The 12,132-nt window shown below is 40.2% G+C and overlaps 1 protein-coding gene across 1 annotated transcript in view; it reads left to right on the forward strand.

Moving 5' to 3' along the window:
• Nucleotides 1-11,905, forward strand: part of SPEF2 (sperm flagellar 2) — a 173,060-nt gene extending 161,155 nt beyond the window's left edge. The window contains exons 35-38 of the mRNA XM_059416314.1: nt 627-806; nt 6,945-7,181; nt 7,377-7,499; nt 11,687-11,905. Coding sequence (XP_059272297.1) covers nt 627-806; nt 6,945-7,181; nt 7,377-7,499; nt 11,687-11,776 — 630 coding nt within the window. The 3' untranslated portion in view covers nt 11,777-11,905. The remainder of the gene's footprint in view (nt 1-626; nt 807-6,944; nt 7,182-7,376; nt 7,500-11,686) is intronic.
• Nucleotides 11,906-12,132: the final 227 nt, after the last annotated feature.

Raw genomic sequence — 12,132 nt, forward strand, 5'->3', positions numbered from 1 at the left:
GGACGGGACTGGAAGAGATTATGCTGAGTGAAATAAGTCAAACAGAGAGAGTCAATTATCATATGGTTTCACTTATTTGTGGAGCATAAGAAATAACACGGAGGACTTGGAGAGGAGAAGGGAGTTGAGGGAAATTGGAGGGGGAGATGAACCATGAGACACTATGGACTCTGAAAAACAATCTGAGGGTTTTGAAGGGACAGGGGGGTGGGAAGTTGGGTAAGCCTGGTGATGGGTATTATGGAGAGCACATTTTGCATGGAGCACTGGGTGTGGTGCATAAACAATGAATTCTGGTACACTGAAAAGAAATTTTAAAAATTAAAAAAAAAACTATAAAATGTAGTCCCCACCACCTTTACTAGCATATTTTTTCTAAAAATGTTGATACCGTTGATTAGCATATAATTTTCTTTAACATTAGAATTTTGAGTCTCACTCTTCTGTATTTTAACTTGGCATACTCTTCATTTAATGCAATTCATTACATATTATGTTTACTGATTCAATCCTCAGAAAGTGGCCTTATTCTAAAGCTCCTGAAAGGATCCTTCATTGCCTGTCCATCTACTGTTTACCCAATTTAAGCCTTTTAATCTTTGATTGAAATTCTTTTTGTGTGACAGTTTTTCTTTAGGCTATTTGCTGACCATGAGAAGGATCCGCCTCAACTTGACTACACACGGATGCTGCTTTATTTTTCTTGTCATCCAGATGCTGTGGAAGGGGTCTACAGGGCTCTCAGTGTGGCCATCGGGACTCATGTCTTCCAACCAATCAAAACTCCTCCTGTTATTGTAGAAAAGGTAATTGTGTTCCAGAAATGGACTACCATTGGAGTCTGGAGGGGGTTGACAGGAAATCCTAAACCTCTAACAACAGAGACTCTGTTTGTTTCATCTCTGTATTTTTCTGGATACATAACACAATACTTTACACATAGTAGGTCTTCAATAAGGCTTTACTCAATTGTATTAAGAACTAGAGACCCACTATCCAAAAACAAAAACAGAAGCAAAAAACCTTTGCAGTAAAATCAAAATTTGCTCAGTTTCTTGGTGGAATCCAAGTTTGTTCCATAAAAGACAGCCTTTATTTTACATGAAGTGCTGATGCTTCTAAATGAAAAAGAAGTAGGTATCAATCCAATCTATCTGTCATCCTATGTGGAAATTCCACGTGAAACAAGTAGACATCTCAGACATCCCAGATACATGTGACACTTGATAGTGTTTCAGGCCAAAACTCAGCCACCTGAAATCCATAGGTACCTTGCATCTCCTGCAGCCAAGAACGAAGCAGCTTAATAGCTAATAAAACCTCATACTCCATTTTGAGATTTCTAAAGGACTGGCATTCCCTAGGTTTTGGGGATGAAAAAGCCTCAGAACAGGGGGCTAACTAATGTACTTATTAGATGCCAATTTGCATGAATTTTAGTATTCCCCTGACCTTTTTGGGGACAGAGCTGTGGTGCTCATAATGGAACACTTTGTGTCCATCCTTCTTTTATGGACACAGAGGAGAGAGAGGCACTGCCCAGTCCAAATCTGCAGATGTCCTAGCCACACTTGTTTGTCTTTCATACGTGTTTGTGAAAACAGAGTATTCTGGATTCACTTAAAAAAAGAAAAAGAAAAAAGTGCGGGAAGTTTCTGTGACAGCTTTCACATACACGAGGAAACAGACACAATTAGATGTAACCCTGGGTCTTGGCCCTGAACAAATGGATGAGAGATAGCTTTCCCTCCTATTTGGGTCAGAGTGAGGCCAGGCAGGTGTCCAGTAAGCTGACCACTCGGGCCTTTATGACCTGATGTGCTGTAGTTGCTATTTCAACACTTACACAGTGACAGAAAGTACATCAAGAGTGTTTGTTTCACTCAAGAATACTGTCTCCTTAGACAGTATTGGAAGGCCAGTTTCAGTTTTTCCAAATAAATAGGAGTTAGATTTGAACTGCCTTTTTTGGGACTGCATTTGCTACTTCCCCAGGGGTGTTCCTATCTCCCCTTATAGGTTGGGCCTCCCTGAGCGAACTAGAACATGGATCATAGCCTACCAGGAGGTCTCAGTCAAACGTCTGTCCTCCAGAAGAGCTTCCCTGACCTCAGAAGATGTCAGGCACCCACTGCCATATATTTCCGAACATTCTGTATTTCTTTCATGGTCTCTTCACAATAACTATTTCTTCAGCTCAGCTTCTTTTCTAGACTTCAGGCATCCTGGGGGCAGGGAGGGGCCATCTGTCTTATTCTGAACCTGCCACAACCCTGAACCTGAATTACTGGCACTAACTCAGCAAAAATTTCATTGAGTGAGTCAGTTAATTAATAATTGGGTTTGTAAATCATGCCCTCTGCATAGCCCCATACAGAAGAGGCCAGATTTGCTCCCCTGAAGGGACTTTGTCTAATTGCCCCCATCTGTGCAGAAAAGAATGGGAGAACAATGCCCCAAACATGGAAGGGACACAGTATAAATAACAGATTAACATGGTCTTACTGAACAAAAGCAGTGTTTTTCTCACCTCCTTATTTTTGTTTTTGCTATTGCTTTGCCTGGAATGCCCTGCATCTCACCCTGAAGGGTCCAAGACCTTCCCAGTATCCAAGGTCTTTTTCAACTACGATATGAGTCATGAAGCTTCCCCTGACACTCAAGAGCAACACTGAACACTCTCAAATGGGTCCCCTTATACTCAGATCCTCCCTGACAAGGCTGAGTACCACTGCATGCACGCATGTGTTTACTCAACAAATATTCATCCAGATTTTCTGTGTACGAGAAACCACACTTGACCTGGGGATAAAATAAGTAACATATAGAATACACCATATGGAAATAAATGCTACAGGAAAAGAAAGAATTTAGGGAAATATACAGAAGTTGGGGTGGGTTGCAATGCTGTGAAGAGCTGCAAGGTAATTGCAATTCGAAGTAAAGACCACAGTGGATACCAAGCCCTAATTCCAAAGACCAGCCACTGTCGTTGGAGAGAAGTGAGCTGGAGGAGAGTAGTAAGAACAAAAGGTGAGGGGGAGAGGGCTGTGAGGCCACTGTAGGGACTTGACTTTGACTCTACCAAGAGATGAGATGAGAAGTTATTGGAACATGGCCGTCTGACTTAAAATATATGGAGATCTCTCTGGCTGCAGTGCTGAGAGCAGACTGGAGGGGGGCAACGGAAGGAAATAAGAAGAACTAGTGATTCGGGCAGCAGTTTGTCTGTCTGTTGAATCCTACTGCTAAGTTATTTCCACCTTGAGTTGGGGACAACATGTTAGCTGCTGCATAGCAAGTGTTCTATCAATGTTTGTAAACATGGCAGAAAAGAAGGGAGGAAGAGAGAGAGAGGAGAGGAACAGAATCCTGTTTGCAAGATAGAGAGGCGGAAAGCAGACATTCCCAGCAGAGGCAATAGTAGGCTCAAGGAGGCTGCAATGAGCTGGAAAGCCCAGGAAAGAGGAAGCGTGTGCTAGAATTGTTGCTATAGTAACAGACAGCTGCCTGAGTGAGTAGCAGCCAGGCCAGCTAGCACAGGAAGCCTCTGCCTCTCCTCTGTCCCTAAACCACTCATTCACAGAAGCTAGTGCCCCACCTGGAAAGCAAGTCCCTGCAGAGCTGTTCTCCAGAGTTCTTCTAAAGCCCAGGGACACTGCACAGGAACTGCTCCATAACCACTGCACCACACAGATGGAACCAGTCTGAGAGGCAGGGGACAAAGAGCACACTTGTGACACACCACCCACAGAGGCCTGTTCCTGTCTAGGGGCAAACCGTGGGAGCTTGAGCTTTTGAAATACAGAATCCACCCACCTCCCTCATTCTTGCTCACCCCTTATTCTTACTATCCGACCTCCAATTATGCTACTCTGTTACTGTGCCCTTTCCAGCTGTGTTCTAGTTTCCTGGGCAACCTCTTCCCAGGAAGCCAGATTGAGCCTGCTCAGAAATAACACCTCCAACGGATCCACATTCACTCCCAGGACATTAAATCAAATCTCTGCTTTTGCTTTCCGCATAAACAACTGGAAATCTCCCAACAGTTCATTCTTCTTTACTCCATTTCTATGACTCATGCTGTTATATTCAATGTGGCACAAACCTTCTGTTCAAATCCATGGCTTCTTGAGTAATTCAAAAGAAGTTCAAGAGCAAAGCATTCGGAAGTATGCACTAGTCCTGATGAAGCTCTAACTAAGCTGACATTTGGAAAGTGGTTCATTCTGGCCTGCGTGGTATGGGGTTATGATGTAGGAATTCAGTAAATTGTAGGCATGAAATTGCCACATTTTGAAGATCTTGTTAAAGCATCTTGGCAGAACATTTGAGATGCTGGGGTTTGAAATATACACATTTTCATTCCTTCTTACGCTTTTGACACCTTGCCCATATTAGTCCCAAGGACTGACCTTCTGTTTTGTCTCGGAGAGGTGGGACTGAACTGATTGAATGAAAGCAAAGCATGGCCAGGCATCATTCTGGGGACAAATTTTTTGGGAGATCTTGAGCCTTCAAGAGGTAGCTGAGTGTGACATCGTGTTTGCTAGCACCACAATCTGTCCTGCTGCTCAGATGCTAATGTGACTCGGAAAGAGTTTTTTGATTCCACTAGTAACTGCTCACTCAGAAGCACTGGCTTTTCTTCAAACTGACATCGCTGATTTTGTTCATACACCCACATTCAAAATTGTGATCTTTCAGAGATGTCTGTCAGAGAGAGCCTCTTCTCTCTCACCCTCTACAGTCTCACCAGGATGCTGATCTGGCACCTTGGGTTCCCATCTCAGCTTCCGCTCATTCCCTGCCCTCTCACTGAACCACTAAGTCTATTCTTTCTCAACCCTGTGGAGAGAGAAAAAAAAAAATCAAAAATTGCAAAAGCATACACTGATATTTATAAGGATTCTTCATTAAAATTTCAAAGGCTTAAATGGTTGCCTTTTGGCCACAATTCATTTGTCCCATAATGATTATACTGGACCTCTGAAAAGTTGGTCTCTCTCTAATTATGGAAATAGTGCAGAGGGACAAGGCTTTTTCTCTGTTTAGCTTAGTACCACCTGCTCATCTAATCCGACAAGTCATTTGCTCACCCACAGGTTCTATCTTTATCATGTCCACGCAGCATTTATACTGCAGTCTCAGTAGAAGTCCATTCATCCTGCACCACTCAGCAAGATGTTTGACATCTTGACTTTGTTCATTTCATGATACAAAATGTTTTCTTGCCCTGGAAAACTATTGTTAGGTAGCCAGTGTGATGATCCCCAACCTTCCTAGGGGGATACAAAAATGCCAGTTTCACATTTCTGCAATGTAACATTTCAATTGTTTAAAATAGAGAAGAATTTGAATAGAGATATTTATACTTAATTCCAAAATCTTGACTTAATAAAGCATTCTCTCTCTCTCTCTCTCTATCTCAGATTAGATTAAATTCCCAATTTACCAAACGATATAGAAACCCAACCTACCCAGAGCTAAAGAAGATGCAACCTGTCTTCATTATACTACTTACAGCCCCTACCAATCTCCTAAAGGGACTGGCAACTATCAGATGCTTAATTTACTGATGTATTATAATCCTTTTTATATCAGGGACTTTTATGACTACGTGGAAAGAATTTCCATTTGCATGATTAATTAACTTGCACTTAATGCTTCTACTGAAGTGAATATTTATAGATATTGGATCCCTTCTTTTATTTAAAGCTTACATTTAGCTTTTTCTCCTTTCTTGGGATAAAGGAGAATCAATATTCGGGTGTTTTCTGACATCTGACCCATCAACATTCTAAAATCGCCCATTTTTCTATGGCAAATGGTCAAATATCAATTATCTCACTAGGAAACACACTCACCTAGACATATTTATTACAGTAAATACAATAAATACAAATCTGTAGAGTATTTGGAAAGTACAAAAATAAGTAAAAAAGAAATCACCTGTTCCACTACACAGAGGTAACCACTGTTAACTCTTTACTGTGTCTTACTTTTTTTCACTAATAAGCATAGATATATAAGAAAATGAGGATCCTAGTGTATTTATTATTTTCTTTTCGCATTTATTCTGTGAGTGTTTTCTCATGTCGCTAGGTAGTCTTCTAAACCACACTTTTAATGGCAGTATAGTATTCCATGACAGAAATATACTGTAATTTTTGTCACCATTCCACATTTTCGGGATTGCAGATTTTCTGTGTTTACTGTAAGTAATACTGAACAAACATGCATATGTAAAAGTCTTTGTTCACATTTCTTTAGAGTCAATTCCTAGACCTGTAACTATAGGGTCAATAGGTAGGACTATTTTTCAGGCTTTTGATAAATATGAAATTATACCAGAAACAAGGTACTGTTTCCCATACTCACAGCGCCAGTACCTGACTTCATGGCTCTTGGACATGTTTCAAGGAGCTGCCATAACAATCCCACTGGACTTTCCACATTCAGTTTGTATTCTCTCTTGCCTTCCAGTGTTTAATTGGATTTAACCTCCAGTATAAAAATAAACATTTCTGAAGCTCTTAGAATCTATCAAGCTTAAGTAATTACTTGCCATAACCTTTCCACTATAGTCAATTTCCTTTAAAGCAAATCCTTTAAAAATTGACATTCATATACAGAAGTCTGATACCAGTTCTGCTAATTCTCTCGAGTATCCATTTATGGAGGAAGCTGAGGTGCCTGGCATGTATGGTGGTAAGACACACCCCACATAAGGCATCTGTAATCTACAGACAGAATTGGTCTAGAATCTTGACATGATCTCCAATGCAGCTAGCATATTCTCTTCTATACTTTGTTTGGCTAGGTTGTGGGAGACACCATCATTTCATTGCATGAAAAGTATGTTGCAACATTGGCGTGTGCTAAATGTCTGCATTACTGGAAAGATCAGTTCAACCTCATATTCTCTTCATTTAATCATGCAGACCTCCTCCTTGACTGATATGAGTCCATTTGAGGAATATCCTGAACTCGAGGGAAATTTTGTGAGTGAGGAAGGGGAACTAAGAGAAGATGGGGAGAGAAAGGAAGAAAACCCTGAGAACGTGAACACCGAAAAGATTTCCATGGAAAGACTACTCAAAGTGTTCCAAGGAGGAAAAGAAGTACAGGACCCTAACCGATTTGCCAGCCACCTACAGATAGAGAATGCTTTCTCAGAGGTTGGTTAGATTCTTTCATAAAAGGGGCAACCTGTTCATAAGAAAAGTCAGCCTCAAGTTTTAACATGGTTTCATGGAAGTGCTCTCAAATGTATTATGGTATAGAAATTGTAGAAAATTCCTTTATTAAGTAAAATAAGTTTTTAACATCTGCAGGACTGTAAAGTTAACTTCATTTTTTTTTCTTCTTTAAAGAACTTTGTCAAAGTATTTCAAGACCTAGGTGCCAAGAATCTGGAGCCAGTTGAAGTTGCTATTCTTTTGAAGCATCCTTTTATTGAAGATCTGATTTCAAATTATTCAGACTACAAAATCCCAGTGAGTATTAGCCAAAAGTGTCTTAATTCAGTTGATCTCAGGATCAGGACATGGTGGGACATCTCCAGTGTGGACTACAGAGACAGGAGGAAAGCTGGAGCTGGCCGTACCAGGGTCAGGAGAAGCTAAGCTGGCAACAGCATCAGCTCAGACAGGCCAGCCTGTGATAGACAGAGGGCAGCAAGTTCAGGGAGAGTAGAGATAGCTAGCAATACTATCGATGATACTGCCAGCCTTATCAGGAGAGGACATGAACGTGAATTTGCTGTTGGGGTGGAGAGAGGACAGCATCACAGAAAAAAGGAGAGGCCTGTGCAAGGCCGTGAACACAGGACTGCATTGGAAGACGGGGAGCCTGTAGGGGTTCTGAGTAGGGGCGTGATGTGACATCATCTTCATCCTGCAGTGTTTCTTTGTCTCTTCACAGTATCATATCATTATATCTCTACCTTTTATAGGGCTCTTTAAAAAAAGAAAAAGCTCTGTCTCTATATAAATAGGCCAAGATAGCTGGAAACAGGGTTAGCATTCCACAAGCATTTACTGTTTGCCTCAAAACTAGTACATTACATGTCCCTTTCCAGTTTCTTATATCGCATATTTTTACTAATAAAGATTAGCCTTCTTCCCCAACTTAGGAGGAGGAGGGCATAGGTCAGTGTGATCCTAGAATTAATGGAAACAGAAGACACCAGAACTAGACAATAAAGTGGAGAGGATGGTGAGGGAAGATGAGACAGTGGCCAGTTGTGGGGATCTCCCCCACTTTGGCTTTCCTCCGGGCCAGCATCATTCTGTATGAGGTAGGTTCTGGAGCTATATGTTGGAATCTATCTTATACTAATTACCAAGAATGAGTAAGAACATAAAATGATGCCGCAACTATTTCCTCCCCTAATGGGAGGAAAACTCCTTACAAAGTCAGGCGATTTGGGAACACATTTACTCTGGCCAGACTAAACATGGCTAACTTGCAGAGAAGATTCTAGTCAGCATTTTCCTAAGAAAAGAAAACAGCCAGTGGCTGACTGGCTTCAAGAGGCAGCCCCTTGAAAAGGTATTCTGACTCCTAGGGTAAGCTGAGTCCCTGGGGCTCTTTTCATTTATGCATTTCCCCCATTTCAGAAGGAATCTGATCAACTTGCAGTACACCTCACTACTGACATTTTGGACAGTGTTGTCTCTCTGCACAGGACTGGCTCCAGCATAGCAGGATTCTGGGCCACCACCCACTCTTCCTCTGGGGCACTTGGACACACTGACTACCAACACCATCTCTGCACATCTCCCAAATCTCCCTGGCGTGCAGCATCCCTCTGGCTGGGGCCGGCCAGCATGGGGTGCTGACCTCCAGTGAGTCAGTCTCCCAGGACCAGGATCTCCTGATGCTCTAACAGCAGAAAGAGAATTAGCCTGTCTGTCAGCAGTCGGTCTGTCCATTCACTCCTTCCTTACCACAGTGTTTCTGTAGAGTCAGAGGCTTCAGTTCAGGTCCCTCCCTCCTTGCTCCCACCTCGAAACCGTGAGAAGACAGGGGACTCTAGAAATGGGAATCAGAGAGTTGAGACTGTAACCTAAAAAGCCTAAGCCCTGATATTCTAAAATAAAAGAGCTTCCCTTTCCAGTAAGAAGCTCTATTCTCATTTTCACTGAGGAGAAAAAAAAAAAAAGAAAGAAAGAAAGAAAGATTAAAAATAAAGGAAAGGAAAAAAAAATTTCTGAAGACTCAGTTTCTGTCAAAGCCATCCTGTCACCATTTCTCCTCCAAATATCCATGTGCAAGTAAATAGATCACATTTTAAAATGAACTTTAACCACAGTGATGTTATTTGAAGATCTTTCAAGATAAGTAGAGCAAAAGCTAGAATGTGGTTTTTCAGGTTAAAATGTTGTTTGCTGTTATAAACAGTGGGAAGTGAAGGTTGTTGCCTGATAGCTCTGTGTTTACAAGGCTTGTGTTTGGAAGCAGCAACGTTTTAAAATATATATATATATTTGAAAAAACAGTATTCGGAATGATTTTGCTATGTTTTATTTTTGCTCCTATTGGGAGGTGGCCTGGCTTTGTGGGTGAGAGAGTGGGCCCAGGGGCCACACTGATGGGGTTCACACCAACAAACTGTGTGACCTTGGGCAAGTGACCTCATGGTGCCTTGGTTCCCTCATCTGTAAAATAGTGTTACCATACCCCCCCTAGGGCTCGTGCATGGATTAGATGACTTAGTACAAATAAGTGCTTAGCTCAGTGCTTGACAGGTAGAAAGCACCTGATAATAAATGTTAGACATTATGATTATTATTACTCTTATTACTAGTACCGATTTGCTGGTAGTTGCAGTGTCCAGAGCTATATGAAATTATATGTGGAGAAATAAATAACCTGGCACTCCTGAATTCAGTGTCTGCTCTTCTAAAAGAAAGAGAAAGCTTTCATTGTGCAGTGCCATAATGACAAAGAGTCCAGATTGGTGTCCCAGATATCTCGACATGGCCACTACTCATGGGGAAGATTCAGATTCAGATTGTGTTGGAATTCACAGTCATTCATTTAAAGTCATTTATTTAACTTCTATTTTCATAGATCTAATACAAAGAAGTCACGTCGAGTAATGTTCCTAAATTATTATGGAAATGCTTAGGTTAAATAAATGTGACAAGATCAATGAGGGTACTCTAACTGGGTTGTTAGTAAAATCAATTAATTTCCCATGATGAGTATACTTACAAATGTAAGTGAACAAATGATTTTCTATACCAACCTAATAATGTTGACTCAATGTAAATTATTTTTAGCAAAGCTTTAAATCAGGCATCCTTTCCCATCCTTGAAATTAAGGTTTCCATTCAATCAGAAATAATAATAAATCTTTTAGTATTAAAATCCAAATACCACAGGACAATTTCTTATAAGCAAATGAGTTGGGACCCAATTAATTACATGAGGACAAAATACAAATTATTAAGGATGAGTTGAAGGATTGTTCACCCCACTGTACCTTCAGGGTATCTGACTTTAAAATAGTCTCCAACCTTCTCCTTTATCTTCATAACAAACTATGATGGCTGCTTCGGCGGTTTGTGTTTTCAAAGCACCCATTTCAAACATTTCCAGACTCTCAGGGCTTTTCTCCATTAACTGCTACTGAAAATTATGGCCTCTGACCTCAATGGCAAACTTACCCAGAGCTGACTTAAATATCTGGAGCTTATGGTTTTGTCCATGCTGCAGAGTATCAGATGATCCCAGGTCAGCTCACTCCTTCATTCCCAAGAGATCATTCCGTAGTCAGCATTAGTTGTCCTAAGTACACTCACTATTCAAAGGAGACGTGTTATTAACAACTATGGCAGGTAGGACCAGAAAGGTCAGTGGTGAGCAGCTATTCTTTTTCACTTAGTTCATTCAGGTTTGACCTCTGGCTGCAGGACATCTGTATTTTCAAAGAACAAGATCTCATAAGAAAATGATTCACTATGATTCTTGGTAGTGACTGATAATAAACAGTGTGTGTCACTCGGCAAGGGTCAGCTCAGATAGTGAACTAACTTATGTCTTCTTGCGCAAAGTGACCTCAGGCAGATTGAAACCTTTGGAACTCAGCTCTGAAGAAAAGAAACTTACATTATTAAAATATTTTTGATGTTTTAAATTTATGTTTTCAGTGTCTGTGACGTAAAATGTAAAATGCTGGTATTTTAAATGGATGAAAAACAGATCTTCTATTCTTAATATTGTTTTTAAAAAAATGGAGAAATGAGACAATCTCCCCTCCAAATAATCTGCTAGTCTAAAATTCTCAAATCTGTAGACATGACTGACTTGATTAGAATTTTTCTTTAATACAATATGAATACAGTTGTTCATTCATTATTAGAGAAGTAACACTTTGGCTTGTTCATTATGTGCCAAACTCTGTGTAACTGCTTCTTACAAATGCTATTTAATTTAATAAGACAGTTCTATTCATTATTAGATTAGAAAACAGAGGCTCCAAGATCTTTGATATCTTTCCAAGGGTATAGCCAGTAAGTTGCTGGGTGACATTTTAACTAAATAGGGCACTATTTTCTTAAAGAAAAAAAAAATAAAAACAATTTACTATTTCACCACTCCCATATGTTAAGTGATCATTAATCCTAAATCACTTATTAATATTTGTTACTTCTCTTTGTTTCTCTTCCCTTAGGATATTAAAACAATTCTCCAAAGGAGTGAGCATGTACAAGGAAGTGATGGAGAGAGAACTCCTTCGAGACTTATAGAAGAAAAGAAATGAAGACAAGAGTGTGATTTTTATAATTTGACAATGAATCATCCAAACATCAATGTAAACAAGGTGTTAGTCATATATGTTGTCATTGAAAGTATAGAAATGACCCCTACCAGATTATGAGCAGCGATGAAAATGGGGCCTTCCTTAACTCAGAGAATATTCTATAATAAACCTTAATTACAGAGCAAAAACCCAAAGTAAGAAGGAATGCATTTTTAAGTGATTTTGAAAATAGACAGCATTGGACAATATGTTCAAAAATAAACACACACATAAGTCATGAAAATTCCCTATGAGACGTGGGGAAACAATAGGCAAATATAGTGAAATTCCCCCCAAACTCCACATCAGGGAACTAC

The sequence above is a fragment of the Mustela nigripes genome, chromosome 12, assembly GCF_022355385.1.
Source record: "Mustela nigripes isolate SB6536 chromosome 12, MUSNIG.SB6536, whole genome shotgun sequence".
NCBI lineage: Eukaryota > Metazoa > Chordata > Mammalia > Carnivora > Mustelidae > Mustela > Mustela nigripes.